The 24,218-nt window shown below is 55.6% G+C and overlaps 2 protein-coding genes across 11 annotated transcripts in view; one reads left to right on the top strand and one right to left on the bottom strand.

The window, feature by feature from the left end:
• The first annotated feature begins 1,501 nt into the window (after window positions 1-1,501).
• On the top strand, window positions 1,502-10,809 carry CHST1 (carbohydrate sulfotransferase 1). The gene is made up of 2 exons (XM_065636455.1): window positions 1,502-1,589; window positions 8,847-10,809. Exon 2 carries the CDS (start codon window positions 8,891-8,893, stop codon window positions 10,148-10,150), a length of 1,260 nt encoding a protein of 419 aa, XP_065492527.1. The 5' UTR covers window positions 1,502-1,589; window positions 8,847-8,890; the 3' UTR covers window positions 10,151-10,809.
• Window positions 10,810-13,352: 2,543 nt separating this feature from the next.
• Window positions 13,353-24,218, bottom strand: part of LOC135989578 (transmembrane protein 263-like) — a 210,903-nt gene continuing 200,037 nt past the window's right edge. For all 10 annotated transcript variants that reach the window (XM_065636502.1, XM_065636504.1, XM_065636506.1 and 7 more), the window contains one exon: window positions 13,353-18,144. In XM_065636502.1, the coding sequence (XP_065492574.1) occupies window positions 17,858-18,144 (287 nt within the window). In that variant the 3' untranslated portion in view covers window positions 13,353-17,857. The remainder of the gene's footprint in view (window positions 18,145-24,218) is intronic.

The following is a 24,218-nucleotide window of genomic DNA, read 5'->3' as shown; positions in this document are numbered from 1 at the left end:
GTCTTGGCCCCGAACTTTCTGTCACAGCCGAGCAGGCCTCTGTGAACAGAGGCGATACCAGCATTCCCAGGGATTTATTTTTCTCTTTCGACACAATTGCAGAACAGGGACCTGGGCTCCGCTGTTCCTTGTAGCCCACTCACTGCCGAGTGGGGTCGTTCTGAGCTGCTGATTGACATGCTGGTATTGTGACCCCACAGTTACACTTTGCGAATCTTAGAGTCAGAGGTGAAGATCTGGAAATCCCTGAGCTGGGGAGGCAGCTCCTTGCAGAGCTCGGGAGGCTGTCAGGAGCTGGGTGCTGCTCATACCAATGTAAGAAAACTGCTGTGAATCCTTATAATGTCCAGGCAGCACCAAACATGCACCAAGTAAAATAGGGATATAAAAACCGAATATCTGTTGTAGTGTCTCCAGAATCATAAGCTGGCTCTTGTTGGCAGCTGCCATAGCAGTGGAAGTGCAGTTAAAGTGCTAGAAACTCAGCCTAGTTGGCAAGCGCCTGACAAAAAGGAAACATTAAAAGTTGCCGAAAGTAAATGTCCGATCCGTTTGAAGGGGTCGAACAGAAGCAGAAACCAGAAGGAACGTGGCTGTCAGACAGCAGCCACCTCAACACCCCTGACAGTCTCCCGTGTGTCATTTCCTCTGCCCCAGGCGGTCAGGATGGCACCTTCCCGCCTCTTCTGTCAGCATTCCTGGACCGCCGGGCTTGGGTTTAGGTCCCTGCCCGTGGCAGTGAGCCCTGGCCACGGCGGCGCAGGGAGGATTCCTGGCGCTGAAGAACTAATCCCCATGACAGTGTGTTTTCTGACAAGCAAAGGCCACCGGCAAATGAGCGAATGAATGCACGCTGCCATCGCTACCAAACCCGGCTGGGTCTCCGGGGTGAGGGGGGGCGCTGGTTGCGCCCCAGCATTGGGGCGTGAGGAGGGTGGGAGGCTCCCGCCGCCCGCATCAGCCCCCGTCTGCGGGGTGGCCTGACCCGGTCCCCGGGGATCCCCGCGCCACCTGCCAACACCCAGCGTGGGGACGACTCGGCTTCCGCGGGAAGCCCCACCGGGACTTCCCCCTCGCCACAGGAGGGGCTCTGCCCGCTCCGGCTGGGCCGCCTTGGCGAGGAAAAAACGGACACGGAGAGTGTCCTGCCCGGCAAATCCGGGGAGCCCAGCGGCCGGGCAGCGCGGGCGGCGCGGAGCGGTGCGGGCAGCGCGGGGCGGGGGCAGTGCGGGGCGGTGCGGAGTGTCTGCCTGTGCGCGCTGCCGGGCGGTCCGGAGGAAGGAGGGAGGGAGGGAGGGGAAGCGGGTGCAGCCCCCTCCCCTGCCCGCCCTCCCCTGCCCGCCGGCGCGGCGCGGAGCGGCGCGGAGCGGAGGGGCGTGGAGAGGCGGCCGCGCCGCGGCTGCCCGCGCGGGCAGGGCAGGCAGGGCAGGGCGGGCAGCGCGGCCGCCGGCAGGGATGAGCCCCCAAGGCGCGGCCCGCTGAGCTCCGCCGCCAGCCGCCCCCGGCCCGGGCTCGGCGTCCCCCCGCCCCAGGAGCCGCGGCGGGGCCCGCCGGGGATGCGGGGGGAGCCCACCGCGGCGCCTCGCCAGGTAAGGGGCGCTGGGGTGGGGGGGCGCGGCGCGGATCGGCGGGGGTGGCCGGGGGCGGCGGGCCGGGGCTCTCCCATAACCCTTTCCGCGCCACCAACTTTGCAGGGCAGCGAGGCATCACCCGCGGCGGCGGGAGGGACTTTTCCGCGCTGCGCCCCGGCGGCGGCTGCGGCGGGACCCCGTCCCGGGCTGCGAGCGCTCAGCAAGCCGCGGCTGCCTTAGCGGGGGCGCGGCAGCCCTGACTCCCGAGACCCGCGGGAGAAACGAGCTGCGGCGAAACTTGGGCTGTTGTTGAGCGAGGAGCCGCCGCCTGAACAAGTCGGTAGGTCCCCGGTGGCACAGGAGAGGCCAGCTGCCCTGCCCGGTCGTGTGAGCCGCGCCAGCTGGCAGACCAAATGCCCTGGCGTTTGCTGTCAGACCTTAAAGTGGTCTGATAAACCTGCCGTGAGGACGCAGGCTGGCGAGAAGAGCTCGCAGAGCGGCGTTGAAGCACGCCATGGCATGGAGCAGTCCTACAGGAAAGCTGCGCGGTTCAAGGTTTGGGCTCCTGATGCAGCCGTACCCTGGGTACATTGCGAAGAGAGTATTTTGAGGTGGTGAATGAGTGCGTTCATCCAAAAAGAGCCTTCTAGCTCCTGCCAGGGGAGCGCTCTGGGAGGGAGCAAGTATGCACAAACAGGCTGGTGGATTGCTCTGGGGAAGGTGGAGAACACAAAAAAATTGTATCGGGTTTACCCAGGTGCTTGCATCTTTGGGAAGAGACAGATGCAGTTCAGCAGATGAGTGATAAAGAGGCACTGGTGGATGTTGCGATAAGAAAACTCTGGGACTGGCTGGGGCTGACATTACTTGATAGTGATTAACGACTCAAAATATGTATGCTGAGTGCCAGTATGGAAAAACCGAAATATCTGTTGAAGACTCAGTGATGATTTAAGTGCGCATCAAAGTGGGCAGTAATATTCTGGTGGCAAAGGGTCTCGAGTCCCTCTGAAACGCAGAGGGGATGGGCAGAGACAGGGGAGCAGAGGGCATGCCAGGAGTGGCTCTGAGCACTGGGGTGCTGTGCCTTATCATTATAAAAGTGCCTCAGGAGGTGATGCATGTGAGAGCAGAGCGAGTTTTGGTCTTTATGGGCATGAAGCACCTCCACTCTGCGTATGGTGCTCACCCGAGGAAGGTGGCAGACATGAGTCCCCAGCTGGCATTCAAAGCTGTCACCATAGGGAAGCTCTAGTGCTGTACGGCTGAAGAGGAGGCAAGACTGAAGGCTCACTCCCATCCCATCAGGACCTCATGTTGGGGGGCCTTGTTAGGGGGGAGGCTTGGGGACAGAGGCCAGCCCTGCTCACACAGTTGTTGCAGTACCCAAAATCAGGTAGCGCCTTTGGGAAGGGGGGCTTCTTGGTGCTGCATTTCTCAGCGGTCGCCCTTTCCCGTGGGGAGTGGTGGGGTGCAGCCTGCTTGTGCCCAGGGTGGCTGGGCCACAGGCGTGCTCAGTGCCTGCCTGGATTCACGGAACTACCAGCATGACTAAGCCACTGCGACTGAGTAGGATGCTCGTCGTTAAACCCCATCAGGAGCCCGTCTTCCCTGCCTCAGTGGCCACAACATGTTGTTTTATGAGATAAACTCTTTGCTCAGTGGGAGGACGTGGGGAAGCAGCAGAGCCCGTGCCAGTGGGTCCCTGGCCAAGAGTTGTTTTGAAACCCTGCGACTTAATTTCTGTGCCTGGGCGGCGAGGCTGGGGGGAGCGGGGCCGCAGGAGCCAGGCTGGCTGGGCAGGGAGGCACCGTGGGGCGCTGGCTGCGGCTCCCCCTCCCTGACTAGCCCTCCAAGCTGCTCTGCCCTGGGCAGGGCACCCAGGGGTGTTGCTTGCCAGGCAGGGGACAGGGGCACAGGGCTGAGCAGCTGCTGAAGGTGTTGCAAACCCTGTAGGTGACTATGCACGCATGGGTCGCCCTCCCAGGGGGTGAGGGGTTGTCTGCGATGAGGCATGTTTCGGGATGTGTCCCCCAGTGAGCATGCTGCAGCCATGCCTTCCAATTGCTGCAGTCACACTTGTGTCAGGAGAGAGCTCTTTTGGCTTGTAACTCCTGGCGTGGGCTTCGCCTCACACGGGCTGTGCCTGCATGCCCCTCTGCACTGGGGTGGCCGTGCCCAAGCATGGGGGGACAGGCAGTTCTGCCCGGTCCCTACACTCACCCACCCTTCTTCCTCCCACCGAGACCCTGGCACCTCCCAGTTGTTCGCTGCTCACAGTTGTGTTTTCCAGCCAGTCCCAAAGTCCTGAGTCACTCTGCCGTTTCCATGGAAACGGCCTTGCTGGCAGGAATCGGTTTTGGGGGTAGAGGGTGCCGGTAGCTGGACCGGGACCCGGCAGGCCCCGGGAAGGGCTTGCGGGGCACAGACGCTTCTCCAGTTCATCGCCCTGGCGCTGGGGCTTGTGCCGGGGCTGGAGCAGGCACCTGCGTTGCGCAGACCCTTGCACCTTCTTCCACTCCCTTTTCTTTTCCCCTGCCACCGGGAAGTGCAGAGGAGTTTCCCTGGCAGTGGTGAGGGAGCCTGGGGTGAGCCCACCTGGGCCAAGGGCACAACTTCTGGGGAGCTGTTGAGAGACGGGGCAGCCTGGAAGGCAGCTGAAAAGAGCAGTTTTTTCTGACTGCCCTGTGAGAAAGCCTTGGAAACAGCAATGACAGCATCAGCTCCTGGAAGGTCTCCTGCCATCACCCCCAAGTTGTCCAAACACAGCCACCTGCAGGGAGCAGCAAGGGAACCTGCAAGGGAGGCCTGGGGAAGGAGGCAGGGCAGCTGCGTTGCTGTGGGACCCCCCCACCCAAGACAACAAGCTTTGGCTAGTCCAGAGCACTGCTCTGTGTAGCACCTGGCAGCTTTTGGAGAGGAGAAGATGTGTGAGTCGCACCGCTCCCTGCAGCAGCCCCGCGAGTCCAGCCTGCCTGGCAGCACCTGAGCGCAGGCACCAGTGCAGCCTCCGGTGCCGCGGTCTTGCTGCGCTGTCTAAAAGCAGGTCACTCCCATCAAACCTGGGAAGACCATCCCCAAAGTAGGAGTCGACCGCTTAGCATTGCCTCCCAGGCCTGTGCTGCGGCTGGCCGGCCGTGCTCGCTGCTCCCCGCACCGGTGACTCACAGATGCTTTTCAGCTTAATTCATTGCCTCCGATCTCCCCAGCGCTCCTGGGCTGCCTTGCTGGCTTCTCGCCTGCTCATCCTCCCTAGAGCAGTGCTGGGAGTCAGGGGAGGAGGAGGAGGAAGGCAGGTGATTACGCACCCGCTGCCATTTCGTGGGTGTGTGTGGTGGGGGGGCTGCACTGCCTGGGCCCATCCTCTCCCTTCCTCTGGGCTCGAGGCTGCGGGAAGCGGGGCAGGGGCGAGGAAAGGCTCAGCACTTTCCTCTTCCCACAGACAATGCTCCCGTCCCCCTGACAGGCACTGGCAGCCTCCTGCGGGGCTCGGAGCCACTTGCCGGATGCCGTGCATCCCTCGTGGACAGCCTGGTCCTGATCCGACTGCAGGCAGCTGGACAGAACTGCCGGCAAGCGGTAGAGTGCAGTCTGGCATGCTGTGACCAGACAGGGGTTAGGGTCAGGGAAGGGGCAGCGGTGACCCCAGCACAGCCCAAACAGGAGCCCATGTGCCCTCTCACAGGGCCCTTACAGTACCAGCAGCACTGGGGGCTGGAAGGTACGAGTGACCCCCACCCCAGCTCTCCCTCTTGTAGCCCCAGCTGCCTGGAGGGACCTGCCAGACTCAGCTCCCGCCCTTGGGCTGCATTTGCTCATCGTCCTTGGTGGAGCTGAGCTAGAGACAGAGCAGAGGGAGATTTCGTCTGGGAACACTTTATAGCATGGAAACATCTGCGAGTCCAGCATTTCGGATAACTCCCACGGCCACAGCATCCCACAGTCTAGGGCTCAGTAGCCAAATGAGTCTGTGCCTCACACAGGAGTCTAAGCCCCACGTGGGGCTTGTTGCTGGTCTGGACTGCTGGCCTCAGTATCGGTGCCTGAAGGGGAAGAGGTCAGTTTAAGAAAAAGGTCCCCTGTGGCAGGGATGGGAGAGCAAGTGGCTATCCACTACACGTGTGTGTAGGAGACATCCTTCTGCAGTGTGATGGCTGCAGCTGCCGCTTGGTGAGGCCGCCCCAAGTCATGTGGTGCCGCTGGCAGCTCCTCCTCGGCAGGTGTTTCACACCAGCCTGGCTGTGTCCGACAGCTGAGCGAGGGTGGTTGTGAGGGGAAGCGATCCTCAGCCGCGCTGGGAGCTTCTGGGCACCAGGCGCTTGTGCTGCCCAGGAGCACCCTGAGAGCACCTGGCTGCCGGTCACTGCTGCCTCTGGAGCCCCGGGGCTGGGCTGAGCTGGAACTGCAGCCCCTTGGGACAGGCAGCAATGGGAGGAGGCAGGAGAGCCAGCGGGGGGCTGAGAGGAGGCTCTGGCTGGCTTTAAAGGCCACGAATGAGACATCAGGGAGAGAAGTCTTCTCCAAAAACCTGCCCCTCCCTGGCTGCACCTAGCAGGCAGGCAGGGCACACGCAGAAGGTGATGAGGAGCAGGCGAGGCTGAAACTGGGCTGTATTTTCACACCTGCTCTCTCAAGGAGGTGAATCAATGCCCTGTTTCTTCCTCTCCACAGCTCGGTGCGGGTGGGTGGAGAACCTGAAATGCTCACAGTCAGCGATCTGGCAGGAATTGGGACCAAGGAGGCACCTGGGCTCTGGTTGCCTTTTGCAGGGGAGCCAGCAGCAGGCTTCTGCCACATCCCAGGACAAGCTGAGTGGTGTCTGCTCCAGCATCCCTCAGCAGCACAGCAAGGAATAGAAGCTGAGGTTGTGTGTGAAGGATGCAGTGTGGCTGGCCATCACTAGAGAGCAGGAAAGCGTTCCCACTCCAGCTTCCACCTAGGCAGCATACGGGAGCCACTTGGGTCAGGAGATGACAGCAGGGACCCTCCTGTCCTGCCCTGATTTAGCACACCTGCAAAAATACTTTATCCAAGGGGTAGAAGATCCCACGTGGACACTGGGGCCAGGTCTCCCCTCTGCAGGGTGGGTAACCCCAAACCAGGAGCAGCAATAGCCAAGCATCTGCGGCTTCGGTCCCTCAGATGCATGTCACACCCCTGACAGGCAGCCCAGGGGAAAGCATCCCTTATTGCCCAGGAGAAAACAACCCTTATTCAAAGCATCGTTACGGATCTAAAGCACAGCTCTCAATGCACAGACACGGGGATGCCCGGCAGGGGGTTGCCTGCAGTAGCTGTGCTGGAGCCCCCGTGCTGGGATCCTGCTCTAAATCCCTGCTCCCGGCAAGAGGTCTCTGGAGCTGGTAGTTCCCGCCTGCACCAAGCAGCTGGAGCAACTGGTAAACAATAAAAATAATAATTAAAAAAAAGAAAGGAAGGAAGTTTTTAACTCACGTGCAGGTCTGAGCAGCCCTCCTGGCATCCCTCACTGGGTGCCAGGGTCTCTCTGAGGAGCGGGGCATGTTGAGGAGACAGGAACAGCATGCCGTGCCAGCTGCCGTGGGCTCTGCGGGGAATGTGCACGAGGAGTGTCGTGCTGTCCCAGGCCCATCAGGGATTTTAGTGTGCTTTGGGCTTGAACAGGCCCCGTGTGCTGAAATCCATGGCTGGCCCATCGTTCTCCCTTGGAGACTTCGGCTCAGCAGCGACAGCAGTGGCTCCGACAGTCCCAGTGGCTGGGGACGAGGAGCTCGCCACCAGCTCAGACCCGTCTCGGCGCTCTCCCTGGGGACACACAGGGAGCTTGAAAGGAGCAGTGGGGAAGGGGAAGCAACAGTAGCGATGGTGCTATGGGAAGGGCTCTGCTGGGTGGAGAGCAGAGATATTTGGGTCTGTCCCCTTGGTTTTGCCTGAGAAGGATGGGGGGGTAGGTGGCCACAGATGCACGTGCACGGGTGAACATACCGCACTGGAGGGGACACATATGGAAGGAAGATGGGCAAGAGAAAGTGGATGCAGAGGAGCTTCAAAGCTGTTGCTAGTACTGGGGCATCTCCCCTGCACAGGGCTTTTGGCTCGTTTGAGGTTTATGGGATGAGTCTGCTGTCTCCTTCCCTCTAGCCCTGCTGGCCTCAGGGAGTGATAGCACATGGATGTGAAGCCCTGTGCTTTGGAGGGCAGCAGGGCAGTCTGTGAATGTTATTTGGTCAGTGAAGAGGGAGAAAATGTTAAAGCACCACCACAGTTACATTCCCAGCAATGCCACAGGTCCCCAGGCATGGCAGGGGTGCTCCTCACCTCGCTGTCCATGAACATTCCATCCAAGTGTCCTGCTCAGCTCTCCCTACCCTCGCCCACATGTGGGCAGCAGCAAGGCAGGGGCTGGCACCACTAAAGCTGGACAGGGCAACTGCAGCCCTGTTCTTCCCTGCACCCGTCTCTGGAGGCTGCTTCACTGTTGCCAGTAAAGAATGGAGGGGATGCAGTTTCTCATGCTTCCTCCGTTAAAGTATTGCTTTCCCACTCCTCTGGTGCTAAGAATAGGATGGAGTTCTGAATCCCAGAGTTGAGCACGACCTGGTGAGCACCATGAGCTCAGTGCTGAGGCCACATTGGGCCGGCAGCTGGGACACAGCTCTGGCTGCTGCTCATCACCAGAGGCTGACAGACTGAGCTGACCTGCCTGTTGCACCTCTAAGCAAAGAGGTTTGCAGCTCCAGCAGAGCCATTGCCTCTCTCCAAAGCAGGAGGTTGTTGGCCTGGATGGGTCATACCTTGTCCTGCTAGCTGGACAGGAAGGATGGAGGTGGTACTTGGCACCATCCCATGCCCTATTGCTGCCATGGCTCCTGCACTGAGTGTTGAAAACACTGGCTGATGGGTGACAAGTGACTCACAAGGCAGCTTGGGGTGGAGGGTTCACAGAAGCTGGATGAAGGCATATAGATGGTGTGGCCACTAGGCTTTAACAGCCTCCTGCCTGACTGCAGAGTATGGGGTGAGCTGTGTGGAACAAGATTTGTGTACACTTCCAGCCTGGAAGGAAGCAGTCCCTGGGGCTGAAGTCCTGGCTGGAAGAGTCTCTCCAGGCTTGCCAGCCTCTACCTGGTCTTCCTCTCCTCTGAAATGGGGCTCTGCAGTGTGTGACTGGGGTCCACGTGGTTATGGCTGATGTATAAGCATTAGGAGGGTGTTTGCTGGTACCCCCAGCAGCTGGATATTTGGGTCGTCCTTGGCAGTCCTTGCTCAATCCGTGACTTCTCTGTTGGGTTGCAGACACCGAGACAACCTGTGAAGAAGCTCCATGAAGGTGACCAGCCATGCAATGTTCCTGGAAGGCTGTCCTCCTACTAGCCTTGGCATCCATTGCGATCCAGTACACAGCAATCCGGACCTTCACTGCCAAGTCCTTCCACAGCTGCCCCATCCCCAACCCCGTGAACTGCAGCCTGAGCCAGGACACAGATGTGGCCGACAGGCTGTGCGACGAGAGCCCCACTTTTGCGTACAACCTCTCCAGGAAGACGCACGTCCTCATCCTCGCCACCACCCGCAGCGGTTCCTCGTTTGTTGGGCAGCTCTTTAACCAGCACTTTGATGTCTTTTATTTATTTGAGCCCCTCTACCACGTCCAGTATACCCTGATCCCAAAGCTGACCCAGAGCAAGAGCACGACGGACAGGCGGGTCATGCTGGGGGCCAGCCGAGACCTGCTGAGGAGCCTGTACGACTGTGACCTCTACTTCTTGGAGAACTACATCAAGCCCCAGCCCGTCAATCACACCACCGACCGCCTCTTCCGCAGGGGAGCCAGCAAGGCCCTGTGCTCGCCGCCCGTCTGCGAGTCCCTGGGAGCTGTCGATCTCCACCTGGAGGAGGGAGACTGTGTGAAGAAGTGCGGTACCTTGAACCTGACGCTGGCCACCGAGTCCTGCAGAGAGCACGGGCACGTGGCCATTAAAACCGTGCGGGTGCCTGAGGTCAGTGACCTCCGGGCCCTGGTGGAGGACCCACGGCTGAACCTGAAGGTCATCCAGCTGGTGAGGGACCCTCGGGGGATCCTGGCGTCCCGGAGCGAGACCTTCCGGGACACCTACCGTCTGTGGAGGATCTGGGACGGCACCGGCAGAAAGCCATACAACCTGGATGTGACCCAGCTCACCACGGTGTGCGAGGACTTCTGGAACTCTGTGTCCACCGGCCTCAACCGGCCACCGTGGCTCAAGGGCAAGTACATGCTGGTGCGGTACGAAGACCTGGCCAGGAACCCCATGAAAAAGACGGAGGAGATCTACGATTTCCTGGGCATCCCCATGGACAGCAACGTCGAGCGCTGGATACAGAACAACACCCGAGGAGACAGGTCCTCCTCCAAACACAAGTACGGGACAGTGCGCAACTCGGCGGCGACGGCGGAGAAGTGGCGGTTCCGTCTGTCCTACGAGATTGTGGCGTTCACCCAGCACGCCTGCCAGCAGGTGCTGGCACAGCTCGGCTACAAAACCGCCGGCTCCGAGGAGGAGCTGAAGAACCTCTCCATCAGCCTGGTGGAGGAGAGAGACTTCCTGCCCTTCTCCTAAGGCAGCCCCGGGGGGGGCCGGTTTTGATACGGACAGTTTCTAACTGTTGCCTTATTTTATTTTCTTTTGTTTTGTTTCCCCCCTCTTTCTCTCTCTCTCGTCTTTTTCTCTTCAGAATTTGCACTAAATCTTGAGCGGGAATCTCAGCAGCTGAGTCCAGGGGAAGCAATTGCTGCCCCCCAACACGTTTTGGACGCAAGAGGAATTGGGTCTCTCCAAGCAAGAGTTAGAACTGTGGATGGGTAACAATGTTTACAAAACACATAAAATGTATAAAGCAACCTTCAAGCTTTCCAAACCGAAGGGTACCTGGGGTACTATACTTTGCACTGTTTACTTTTACAATGTAAGAGGTAAATATAAATATAATTTATGAGTGGTGTTGTCCCCTCCAGAGTAACTCCCCTTGCCCCTGATGAGCAGGTTAGACTGGAAGCTGAACGTGGAACAACCTCATTGTTTTTGATCTCAGTGCAACATGTCTGTTTGTTTAAGTCCTGTTATTGGGCTGGGCAGTGGGTCAGCTGCTTGTACGTGGCTGTTTGGTAACACCTGTGATGTTTCTTTGTGCCAAAAACCCACAAAAGAAAAAAAAAAAAGGGAAGAAAAAAAAAGTGGTTGGGTGATTTGGTAAAAGCCCAACACGTTTAACGCTTTATTTCTGTGTTTTCTGTAAATAAAAGTGCAATAAAACTGACCTGGGGGTGAACTGAAAGACCTCCGTGACTAAACTGGGATGGGAGTGCCAACACGTGGAGAGCAGCATCTCCTGCTCTGCCCAGCTCCTGTGGGGCTGGGAGCTGGGGGGCAAGGTGGGGAGTGCCCCCCAAACACCAGGGCAGCAGCCACCTCCTTGGGCATGTGCATGTTTCATCTGAAGTGTGTCGAAATGCAAGTAGTTAAGCCAAAATAGAGAACCTGTGGTTATTTACAGACCTGAGAGCGTGCTGGCCTGCATGGGGACACGGGACTTGCTGAAGTGCCTGGTGGCACTGGCACGGTGAGCCCAGCCCCATGGGGCTGCCCTACATTGCCCCCCCTGCCACGTCTGACGCTGCTCATGCCAGTGCTGGTGTGCCCTGCATGGAGGACCAGAGAAAAGTGCTCGAGTTCAGGTCATAAAACTGCCAGAATGAAAGCGAGGAGGCAAGATGGTCCTGGCAATGCACCAGTTCCTTTTCGCGAGCTGCCTGCTGCCTGCGGAGGCAGAGCCTCCTGCACAGGGCACCTTGGCAGGGCGGGAGCAATGCTGCACCGCGGGAGCAACGCTGCACCGCAGCAGCGTGCCCGGAGCCCCACACAGGACCTTGCTGGTCTGGTTGATCTCTGGCTGCTGGAACAGCCGACCAGCTCCTCCAACCCTACTGAGCCGGAGTCCTCCAAACAGCCCAGCCCTCGGGGCATGTCCCACAGACCACGGGCAGCTGCGGATGGGAAGACACCGGGGCCAGTCCCCCGGGGCCAGAGGACAGCAATGCCCCAGCGTTTCCTGGCTCTGTTGCTCCTGGAGCCAGGCAGGATGGGGACTCAGAGAGATGGGACCACAGCTGGTCACATCGTCCCACAGCTGCACACTCCCAGCACTGGAGCCGCTCCTAGCACAGGGGTATTTGAGCCACACACAGCCCACCTACCTGGTCAGGTCTCCTCTTTAAAGGTCTCTTCCACGGGCTGCTGCCCAACAGTTTCCAGCCGAGCTATTATTTGGGAGCGAGTGGGACTGGGTGCTGCAGTTGCATGCAGGGAGCCAGGACCTGCTGGCTGCCCACCCACCACATGGGCGAGGCAGAGGAAAGCTGTAACTATAGGTGATTTTCCAATATCCTTTTTCCCCTTTGAAGAGCTCTGGAGGGGCTGTTTTTTAGTGGTGTTTTGCAAACTGGCTTAACATGGCAAACCTGCTCCAGCTGGGCTGCGGAAAAGGCGAGCAGAGGTGATGTATCTGATGGCCTCTCCTCAGGGCTCGCAGCTGGAGCACCTTTAACTCAGCTACACTGTCTGCAAGATGACATGGCTGGCTCCAGCCCCACGAGGAGGAATGGGGTGACAACATGCACGTGCTGTGGGACGCGCCCTTCCTCCATCTGCCTCCCCACAGCAGGAGAACACCCCCACCCCAGGCACCTTCACTCAGAGGCAGGAGCAACGAGTGACTTCGCCCTGTCCTCTCCACCATCAAACCTGCTCCTGCCACCAGCTTGGTGCCCCCCAAGCCATGCTGCCCCAGCTGCTGCCCTGGGTGAGGATGGAGGAGCTGGGCAGGTGGCAGTGGTGGCCACAGCCAGCCTCATCCAAGCTGCTCTTACTGAGCAGCTGGCAGCAAAGTGTCAACCAAATAAATGGCTTGATTGCCCCATTATTAGTTACCAAATTAATCCTTTTGTCAGCACTTAACAAATGCCAGGCTGCTGGCTCCTGGCCTCGCCCCAGGAAAAGGGATGCCGTGTCTGGGGCCCGATCTGGCACAGCTCGGCTGTGGGGCTGCAATCCTGCCTGCACGAGGGCTGTGCGTCCCCGGGAGCACCAGGTGGCTCTGCCCGCGGTTAGTGCCCATGGAGCGGGCGAGGTGGCCGGGGTGGCGTAGCCAGGGTGGCCAGCTGTGACCTCCCCAGCAGCTGCACTGCCTGTCAGCAAATGCAGAGGGTCTAGGGGCTCCTCCCCAGCTCTGGGGAGGGATGTCAAACCACCTTGTCCTGCAGAAAGGGCAGGCTGCTGCGGGGGGAACCAGGCTTTCCCTCGCTTCCTCAGCTGGGAAAAGTGGCCATGCAAACCTGCAGGAAGAAACAGCTGCTGTAGAGGCAAAATTTCCTGTCTTCGGCTACCAAGATCCCACCTTTTGGGGCTAGGCCAGATGTACCCGGCCTGAAAGTCCTCGTGCACAGTGGTCTTTAAACCAACACAAGAAATTGAGTTTAGAAGCGTTATCCAAACTGTTTTTACCATTCCGATCAGGAAATGCGCCTGCAGCAAAATGGCTTTTGAATTGCAGTTGAAAGCCACGTCCTAGTTTAAGCAGGGACAGAGATTCAGCCCTGCTTGGTGCCTCTTGTAGAGCCCTTAGGGGAGAGATCCGATTTCCCAAGGAATCTCTAACATCTTCCTTCAACTGCACTCCCTCTCCTCATATCCTCCCCACTGGAAACAAGAGCCAGCGTAACCAAGGTTTTTATCCTCAAATTTTACTGTAATTAAAATACAGAGATGCAGAATATTCCCAGAAACACACTGCAAAACAAACCAAGCAAACAAATTCAGTAGGAAACCAATTACAGACAATGAAATGATAGAGAACGAAAGTGTTCTCCGGAGCCCAGCACTGCGCACGTGACTGCGTGGCTGCAGTGATGGTTTTGGGTTGCCAAAGGGCTCCTCGGCTCCCAGAGGAGCAGAGTTGGGCCCTGGCATCTGTCCCAGCAGCTCTGTGGCTCTCTCTGGCCATCTTCGCGTCCCCACTCACGCTGTTGTTTTTACAAGGATGACTTTGCAACGGAGACACAGAAATGACAGGGACAAGAGCCAAGGTGGGAACTCAGAAGTGGGTTGAGATCTTCCACACACAAAACACAAGAGGACAGAGCGGGGTGGAAGACATGCACTTCTCTCCCATTCAGGGGAGGTCCAGGGGCAGAGTCACCTTCTCTGCCCTCCCAGCCAAGATGAGTGTGGATGTTTAATGAAGGTCTAGGTGAGAGCTTTGTAGAGCTCTATAGAGGTGCAAGACAGAAAGGCAAGGGAGGAATGAAAAAGAAAGTGAAGAACTATGAGATGAGAAAAGGGAGGAGAGAACGTGCCTGTGTGCTCCCCTCTCAGCCAGGCCATGTTCCTTGGGCATGGGGAATGCCCAGCCACATGGGGCACAGGGCTGTGTGCAGGGCCACATCCCACCTCCACCGTGGGGAGACCCAGCCCCACCATGTGGAGATCATGGCAAAAACTGCAGGGAGATCTGGGAAGCAGGGGTGGTAAGGAGGGAGCTGATCCGGCGCTTGGAAATCTGTTGGGCTCATTGATCTCGCAATCACCACTACTATGGCAGCAGGGCACCCACCAGGTGTGGACCAACATCACACACCAAAACCCACATTTGTCCACTTCCCTTCCCACACTCTTCCCTAGGATAAACTCCATCATATTAATCTGCTGACTCAGAGCCTGTTCTAAGAAATAAACGCCCTCCATGCTCCCCCTTTTCTTGCTCCCCCAGTCCTTGCCTCCTCCTGTCTCCAGTCCCTCCTCACCTTCTCACCGTCACCTGAAAACTGGTGATCTTCCTTGCACTAACTCACTTTGACTCTTCCTCGGTGCTGCCTCCCCCTATTTTGTACCAAACCTCCCCCACCTTGTAGCAATGGGATTTATGTGCAATGTAGTTTTTGCATCTCTTACCACAAAGAGGCGGTGGGGGAAAGGTTGCACCAGTGGCCCAGGTGGACTCCGAGCTGGCTGGAGTCTCCGTAGTGTGGCAGGGGGAAAAAGACAGGGCATCAGGAGCCAGCAACTTCCCTTTCTCATCCAGGTTCCACTGTCCTGCAACCAAAGCTGTCAGGAGGCATCTTTGCTCTTGGACTGGGAACACCAACCCAGCCTGGGGCTGGGTCGCCTGGATGAACTGAGCAGGCCTGGCACAATAACACAGACATGCTTTCCAGAGCCTTTGAGTCCTGCATAGCTGCATATCCCTGAATGCTTGTTAAGTGGTGTGAGGCCCTGGTTTTGGAGTAGATTCAATATTGTACCCCTGCCTGCTAATTTGCTCTCTTTTGTAATTTATGGTCCACGAGATTTCCATTAGCTGGGCTGTAAGAACAGCCAATGCAGTGAGTTCCCCTCACACCTCTTCTCCCCTTCTCCAGGCCATCCCTCAAGGAAATGGCAGTTCCAGACAAATGGAGAGATTTACTTCATTTACTGCAAGGACACACAGAAGAGCAGAAATAAAAAGACAGGAAACCCTCAGGTACCCTATGGCCTTCCTTAATGCACCTTTATCCCATTTTTCATGCCTAGCTCTGCACAAATGGTGCCTGCAGACAATGTCTTGGGAAGGATGTATTGCCTCCCCCAGCAAGAGCCTGTGTGGGATACTGGTTAGCCAAAAGCATGATGAGCTTCCCGTCACCTGCCCAGGGTGGCTGGTAAGTATAGCCCCTTAGATACCATCTAAGGCCTGGGAGAGGCAGTTAGGAAAAAGACTCTGGTTCTGCCCCAGTTGGTAAGAAACTGTATCTTTCTAAGAGATGACAACACAGCTACTTAGGCACAAGCAGCTTTTAGCTTTGGGGTTAGAGCTGACTTCAGGAGCAGTCTGTGATCTGCAACGAGAAACGAGATGCGCTCAGGGAGAGCAGCGAGCAGAGATCCGCGCCGTGCGAACTGCCCTCCTGCTCTGCAGGGCGTTTGAGACAAAGGAAGAACAGACAAGACTTCTTCTGGCCTTGCCAAGTGCCACGAGCGTCCCAGCAAAGTGCAGGCACACATCAAGGCCGGATCTTTCTGTGAAGCTGCTGCCTTCAGAGACAAAACCAACACGTCTGGGTCAACCTGGCCTTCACAAGAACAAAAGAGACAGGGAGAGGAAACGCACACACATACCAAATGCTGTTTCCTCTTCAAGAAACAAAGATGTAGGTTAAACCACTCTCATGCTATCAAGAGTAGCACACTGTGGAGATCAGCAACTTCTTGCCACTGCAAACAGCAGGGACTACCCAGCAAAGGGTATGGAGAGAGACTAACACCAGCATGACTAGCACAGGGACACAGCGACTTAAATCAGGCCCAAAACGTGGATTTAATAAAGGTCAGAATCAAAACTGCTTCACAAGCCCAAGAACATTCAGCAAAAATGGTGGCGGGGGTGAGGTTGTACTTAAATATTCCCTGATGTCAGAGTCCTAAGCACAAGACAGCAGCCAGGAAGCACAACGACCTCCAACGGGAAATGAAGATCAAGGAAGCTGGCTTCAATATGCAAAAGATAGGGCAGAAAGTAAACAAACCGCATAGATGGGAAAAAGGGGATATTTCACATACATTCCTTTGGTTTCAATAAACTATGCTCTTGGGCAACAGAAGGGAAAACATCCTCTAAAACATGATTTTTACTTTGACCAGGACCCTATATAAAATCTATATGCTGGAAGTGCCAAAAATGACTATGTGAACAGCTCCATGGCGGTGGAGTGGTTTTGTTTACCTGGCTGAAGACAACCTTGTGGCCTGATACCTACACAAACTCTAACACAGATGCATATTTATAAAATACAGCACAAGCACTGCTTCACTTGCCTATGCATCCAACACCTAACGACCTAGGCTAATCACCTGCCAAAGCCAGGAGCGACAGAGTTAATGGTAGAGCCTGTGGCTTTCCTCATCCCCAGAAATTACAGGGGACCTTGGAGTAAGTGTGTGTGCATGTGTGTGTGTGTATGTGATGCCACATGGCCCCGTGAGCATCCTGGGCCAGGCTGAAGATGGCTGTGACTCCCAGATGAATGCAGGTGTCTGGGTTTCTGCGGCACTAGGAGTGCGGGTGGGCTATTTAGTGCAACACGGTCGTTTAGAAGAGCCGAGCTGGAACTGCAGCAGCAGCGTCTGGGGGAGGAGGAACTGCTCGTGCCTCGTACAGGCTGGAGCACGCTCAGCCCCTTGGGGAAGCGTTTTCCAACACAGTGCAGCCTGCTCACGGCCAGGCCACCACTCTGGGGTCACAGGGAGAGCTTTCCCTCCCACCCTGCAGCAGAATTTGGGTGGCATTTGGGAACACGCTTGCCCATGGCGACTAGTGACATCTGTGGAGAGAGAGTGTGGCCTAGAGTCAGAACGCCCCTGTTGCAGACGGGGATACTGCCAGGACTTCAAGGATCAAACCCAAGGGCTCAGTTTCTCTCTCTGTGGAGCATCACCACCTGTGCTGCAATATCACAGAGGCCTGGCAGATGCCACTGTCAGCTGGGAATGGGAACACACAGCAGCTTTCATCCTCCTGCCTCTCACCAAGAAAATCTGTGCAAAAGCTGATGGCCCAGGACATATGATACTCTTGTGTGGCATCACCCCTGGAGCTGCTCTGCTGAGCTTGAGGGTTCCTTCTCTGAAGGGTGCAATTCAGCCAGGGGGTGATTGGGAGCAGCTTGTGGGATAGGCCCTGCAAAGAAAACGTAAGAGGTGCAGGGCAGGAGGGAGGCTTGCCCCTCTTCACAGTATCTCTCCTTTGTGTCAATGAGACTTTCTTCTACAGTTCTCTCCAACGCAGACCCACAAAACACACCTCCCAGAGCCAAGGAAATGGGTGTTTCAGAGGCTGTCTTCCCAGCTGAAGTTTAATTTGACCCACACTTCAAGCCAGGCACAGTTCCTTCCCCTCCCATTACTCCTCCCACCTCCAGTTAGATGGAGCTTGACACCCTCTCCTGCCCCTCTGTGCTTACAAGAGCAAGAAGAGAGGAGGGAAACTGTAAGACACAGACAACAGCGCCTTTAAAGCCCTCGGAGTAGAGATGGTTCCCAGTAGGTGACGGGAATGAAAGGCATTGACAGCGGCTCTGTGAGCTCTGAGCCAGGCAGGCGGTGCTGAGCAGGCTGCAGCTCGAGTCTGCTCAAGTGCTTGACCCTCCCTGAAGCAGCTGGTTCCAACTCAAAGAGGTGCTGTGTAGGGGGAGAGTACGGGCAGGTTGATAGTTTGGAAGGGAATTGTGATGGGGATTAGTCAGCCTTGTCCTTCTTCTTTGCGGTGAAAGGGACTTTGCTGGCGACTGCGCTGCCCACGGCCCCAACGCTGCCGGTCACTGCCGAGACACTGCCCTTCACCAGTCCGACGCCAGCAGCGGGGACGCTGGTCACAGCTGTTTTGGTGAGCTCCAGGCTCTTGCTGCCCACCCAGGCAACTCCTCCCAATGTGGCCCCCACGGCTCCCCGGGTGATACTGAACAGGCCGCCTGTCACTCTCCAGATCACCCCTGCCTGCTGCTGTGGATGGTCCTTGCTGGCATCTGTGGGGAGAGAGAGAAAGAAAAAGTCAGAAGAGTCCACACTGCAGACCTTCTCCCTGGGCGCCTCTTCCAGCCCCGGAGGGCTCTCCACCACAGCTCATGCTCCCGTGTGTGCAGTGCCTTGCAGCCCCCAGACCTCTTGGTGCCTGAAGGAGGAACCAGGGTGATCCCAGGCCTGCAGCATGGCAGGAGAGGACTTTGGGAGGGTAGAGAGTGGGAGCACAATTGCCCACGTGACAGAGAAGGGAAGAACGCAGCTCAGTTACAGTCCCAAACTCGCAAGTCTCAGTGCTGCAATGCAAAGTAAATCCCAGTAACAAAAGATGCAATTCCCCTCCCCTGCGTGTTGGCTAACTCCAGTAAATCACAAAGGCGAATGCCAGCATGGGAGGCACGAGCTACAGACAGCAACAGCTGATGTTTGTGTGGCCCCCAGGTCCTCCGAAGCATCTGTTTGGAGGCAGGTCTGCACTAATGTCAGATGAGGGACTGAGGCACAGCACAGACCTATCTGCGAGAACTGTAATTGAGCTAGCACAGATAGCAAACTGCAGGAAAGATACAGTGACACAAACGTCACCTCAGGTTGTACAAGCCCTCCAGAGATCTCAGCTATGTATTTAATAGCGTTAAGACAGTGCTTAAGTTGCTACACTATGTCACTGCTGCTTTACCTGTGCCAACTGGATCAAGGCCAGCATGATATACCCACCCAAGCAGCCATCGCACCTGCCCACAACGCTGCAGACACAACGTTCACAGCTCGCCACTTCTTGGGAAAGGGCTGACTCTGAACTGCTGCTCGCGGGATTCAAACCTGACAGCTCTCACGCCATCCTCCACACAATCCCCTTCCTTTGCGTCAGCTAACAATGCTGCACGCAGGCAGTGAAGGAGGAGCTGCTCTTTTTGTGGGGTGAGATATTTTGGATACTCTGACTCCTGATTCACTGCCAGTTCCATACAAGAGATGAGTTACTAATAACTGCAAAAATACAATAAAGCAATCCTGGCAGGAAAGAAAGCAAGTGCCAGCTGGGAATACAGTATCCCTGGAGCAGCAGCAGCCCTTCTGACCCATTACCTACTCAGCAGACAAGTTGCGCAGCACTGATACAATAGGAAGGCTTTAGTCCCCTGCGAAATGTGCACCCCATTTCCTGAGAAGAGGGGAAATTACAGGGATGGAAGTGGCTTTCTGAAAGCCTGCGTAAAAACACGGTGCAGTCCTGCCTCTGCAGAGAGCCCAGGACAGAAGCCGTGACAGCAGTGGCCAGTGTCTCGGGGCACAGCACTGCAGAGGCTCCCCCGGCGCCCCGAGGGACCCGTCTGCACCGCACAGCCCCGTGCACGCCCGTCCCCAGGCACAGGCACTGGGACAGGCGTTGCACATGTCCCTGGGACCAAAGAGGGAGGCAGCCCGGGTGCGGCACCCCAGTTCAGCCACCTACCCGGACTGGGCTGCACAAATGCAAGCAGAGCTAACCCAGGCTGGGGGACAAGCTTAATGCAATTAATGGCAGGTAGCCGAGGGCTGCTGGCTGAACACACTTTCTCTTTTGAGATCCTAGCCCTTCCACGACACTCTGCCACACTCTCAGCTTCCCCCACGCCCTTTCTCTATAACTCCGTGAGAAGAAAGCCCCCCTTGCTTATCCAGCCCGGCAGCAGCTTTTTTCCTTGATTGTTAATAATATTCCAGGAAGCAGAAAACTCCACCTGGAAATCCCTCTTTGAGGTCTCCACCCACTGTCATTTCCACACAGATGAGAGCCGACACTGATGCAGGACACGGATTTCCTTTGCCAGACAGCAAAGACCTTGGGAGCGCCGGGAGGCTGGCCCCGCTGCTCATCACGTTGTGAGGCCTTCGCACGCTGCACACCCTGGCTGATGGAGATGTCAGACCTCGTCAGTCTAAGCAAACATCTTCCCCTTACTGTTACTAACTTGTCTCACACCGTGTCTTTACCACATTTACTATTCAGAGTACTTCTGCCAAACTATCCTGTGAACCCTCTGGAGTAGAGACTATCATCCCATTGTCCACGTGTCATGCAACACAGTAGGGTCTCTAAGTGCTGCTCGAAAACAAGCTTTTTTATTTTATTTTATTTTTTTTTTTAACAAACCAACCAGAAATCTGACAGAGAACAGCAGCAGCAGGGCACAGATTTTATTCTTGGAAGCACCAGCTGCCCTAGGGTGCTGGATGCACACAGCTGGAGGGACAATCTGACCTTGCAGATGGATCAGAGCTGCTGCCTGTGCTGCAAGTGCCAGGGCAGACGGGAGGCCAGTCAGTCACACTGGGGACTCTCAGATTGCACCACGTTGTCTGTGGGGAAGGGGGATTTTCCAGGCCTCTTAGAAAACAAATCAAGATGTCTTCAGATTCAAGTTGCCAACTTTCAGGCACTTCACATATTAGTTTAAGTATGGTGATTTGATTCCTCTGACTCCATTTCTAGCCAGGGAAGAGAGGGTGGCTTGTTCAGAGGAGGCTGTGTAGAGCAGCCTAACCTAGACTAGGCGTGAGCCTGAATTAGGCTGTGTGATGATACTTTTGTAGGTATTTTTGTCCTGGATTCTTCTAAAATCTGGCAGATTTTGGAGTCTTCTCAGAGCTGTACGTTTTCCCTTGAGCTTCTCCCAGGCTGTACAGAGCTCTCCCTTGGGCAGGTCTCAGGACAGCGCCTGCGAGGAGTCTGGTGTTCACCAGCTCTGATGGCTTGGAATAAGCCTTAGGTTACACATCTGTCTGATAATCTAGGCAGCAAAATGGAGTTTGAGAGGGGCCAGTACAGAGTTTCTGGAGTAGCCTAAGCAGCTACAATTCTACCCAGTGTACAACATATTACTTGCCTATGCCTCAACATTTTCTCTAAGTGCCTTTCTTCTTCTCTCCCTCAACACTACTGAGACCCCTTGGCTCCATTTCCAGTTCAGTCTCCAGCCCCACAACTGCTGCACACAGCTTATTCAGTACAGCCACTTTTGTGTATTGTGCTCAGATCAAGGGTGGGAAGAACAGAGGGGTCCAGAAATCCATGCGACTGTAGAGCAGGACCCTACTCAGTAAAAATTAGACTGGTCCTCCGAACGACCACCATCCTCTGAGGACAGCAGGTCTTGTGTTCCCACTCCCTGTCTGGGGAAGCAGGATCCTTTGCGTCCCAGAGGACTGCAACGCAGAAGCTCTGGGCATTAAATACCTGCTGGTGTGCCCAGCTGCAGAATCAAGAGCTATACCAAAGCAGCAATAATCTTTGTGGCTCTTCCCAGGTAAGCTTGCATCTGAGGCTACCTGGAACCCCTCTGTAGGAGGATTCAGGCCTCTGGATCTGCCCAGCTATCTGAAGAGCACTAGTGTGAAAATACCTCAGATGATACGTGAATGCCTGCAGGTGTGTAGCCCGGGACCAGAGAGAAGGAGGCAACTGCAGACAAGATTGAGAGGGGATGTTACTCTGCCAGCAAAGAGCTAAAACATGTCAGAGAAAGTGTCAGGAAATACTAATGAAGAAAGACAAGGACAAAGGTTCTTTCTGATTAAGCTAGGCAGAGACAACAAAGCTGCAGCACGCTGGAGCACCAGTGCTTGCACGCTGCCTGCACCTGGACTGCAGCATCTCTCGTGGTCCTTAACACTCTGAAGTAGCAGGGTGGAGGGATGGAGCACCTGGCCCTAGGAGGTGGGAGGCTGTTCCAGAAGCACTCCGGTGCAGAATAGAAGTTGTTCCATTAAAAAAACCCCAACAAAACAACAACAAACACCAAACCCAAACAAGCTCAGGTTTGAATAGATGAGAAAAGGTAAATCCCTTGTGACCTCAGTCACAACGGGCCACGTCCTAACCTGGCAGCAAACCGAAATAGGTCATATTCATTCTATATTCCAGATGATGTGTCAAAAGCTTTCTAGCCATCCCTGGTTAGTTTGTCTACGGGACTGCAATAAACCACACAGTAAGCTGTCATGTAAGATAAGGATCAGATTTACAGTGCAAATTAGTCTCTCAGACAATGGAGTGAGCTAAGCATTTTGTTGGCACAGAGGAGCCCAGATTAAGGGTGAGACAGACAGCAGAGATGAAATGCACAAAATAATCAGAGAGACAGACACACAGCCCGAGCAGGGGAACAATTGTGTTCCCTGGAGCCAGCCACAGCCCATGCTCCTCATGAGAGCTTTTCGCTATCTGCCCAGCCCTTTATCCTTCCACCGATGACCTGGCCTTTTCAAGGGTCCCTTCAGCTTCAGTTCATCCCATGTCAGCTTAGAACAGAAGAAGAAGGAGAAAAGGAGATGAATAAAACACGCTCCTGTATGAACACCGGCTCTCTGGGTCGGGGTTGGCTCCCCACACAACAGGTTCTCCTCCTCGGCCACATCTCTCCCCAGTCCACGCCGGCTTCTCTCCAGAGCAGGGGTCCTGCCTGCTGGGGCTCCAGACAAATCTGGGTTTTCTCCTCTGATCCTGACGGCACCTATGGCTCCGGGCAGAAGTGAGATCAGTTTGTTGGTAATGACAGATACAACTTTCAAAGCTGCCACGGTGACTCCTTGGGGCTTTGCATCGCATTTATTGGTGAGATGTAATGATAGCCTTGTGCTGGCGCCCCCCACAAATGGCACAGGTGTTATTCTTCCCCTCAACCCTTGATAAGACAAACAAGGAGAACTCTTTTAAAAGGATTAGTACAAGTTGTTCTTTCCTCCTAGCTTACAAGAACAACCTCAAGCCAGGAAAGCCATGTCAGGGAGCGGCACGTATGGTTTTGCATCTTCAGGACACTTCCATCTCTGCTGGGCCCCAGGCGAAGGAGCTGGGCTGGCTCAGAGTCCAAAACATAAACAGCCAATGTCATCAGTCTGTCCCTCAGCAGACGAGAGGAAGGGATGAGGTCATTAGTTCAAGCCTGAATTATGTCTCTGGCAGCTATTAAGTAACCACTGGTGGATTTAGACAGGTTCCCCTACCTAGAGAATGTCTGGTCTGAAGGAAGGAGCAAGGGGTGGAGGCTCAGCTACCCACACAGTCTAGTCCCAGCTTTGCCCAGCTGATTTTTAAGCAACACTGAGCAAATCGCTCTGACCTTTATCGCCTCTGCACCACTGAGACTGAGAATGTGTGATTTTCTAAAAGCCTTCGTTGTTGAGTCACAAAAAAGCATGTATGGGAGAGAAGTTTCCAGTCCTAATGTTTCTTGGAGAAAAACTTGAAAGTTTGATTCAAGTGCACTCTTAAGGCTCTGAGAACCTCAAATGGATTATTGTTATTTTTAACCTTGTGATTTTTCTGAGCCTAACTCAATGTGAAATGCATGGGGCTAGCACTGCTGCTCCTCTTCCCCTCCTGTAAAGCGAAGCTGAAGTTAATGATCCCTATTTCCTTGTATTGCTCTGCTGTCATGAAGGTTAATTAGGTACAGTTAGCGAGGTGCTTTAAATGGGGAGATTGTGTTTCTATCATCACGACTGGTGCTGACAGATTCCTGTTGACGTTCTCAGGAGAGACGCCAATGACAACTTCCAATTTATCTCTGGAGAGGTTTTCAGTTTCCAGACAAGTCACAAATGCATGAGGAAAGCTTGCCCTCTCCACACGACACCAGCTTGCTGTGTGGAGCTACACAAGTTCACCCTGTAGCTGCGACTTTCCATTTGGGCGATACAGTCCTCTTCCAGTACAAGCAGCTGAAGCAGGCAGAGGCCAGTTTGCGTACGGGGCACAAATGAAATGCCGCTGTACAGCACCTCGCAGGACCCTTCTCCAGGGAATGGCCAACACCACCTTCTTCCAAGCCTCCTGACTGCAGCTGGAGAACGCTTAGCTGACCCTCACGAGGCACAGCTATACTGAGCATTTATGTCTGAGACGAAGGAACTACCATTTGCTTCCTGTCATTTTAGGATCAAAGGTGTAGATCCTGCAGTGTCACAGGTGAAGCATTAAAGGGAGCACGACAAAGTGTTTGATCTTGAAACACTCGCGTTTCGCTCCCACCATCAGTCCCACGCTGCAGCTGGTTGGAAACGGCTTTGCAGGCTCGGCAGCTCTGCTCTCCCC

The sequence above is a fragment of the Caloenas nicobarica genome, chromosome 5, assembly GCF_036013445.1.
Source record: "Caloenas nicobarica isolate bCalNic1 chromosome 5, bCalNic1.hap1, whole genome shotgun sequence".
Taxonomy (NCBI): Eukaryota; Metazoa; Chordata; class Aves; order Columbiformes; family Columbidae; genus Caloenas; species Caloenas nicobarica.
This window is presented reverse-complemented; position numbering and strand designations above follow the sequence as displayed.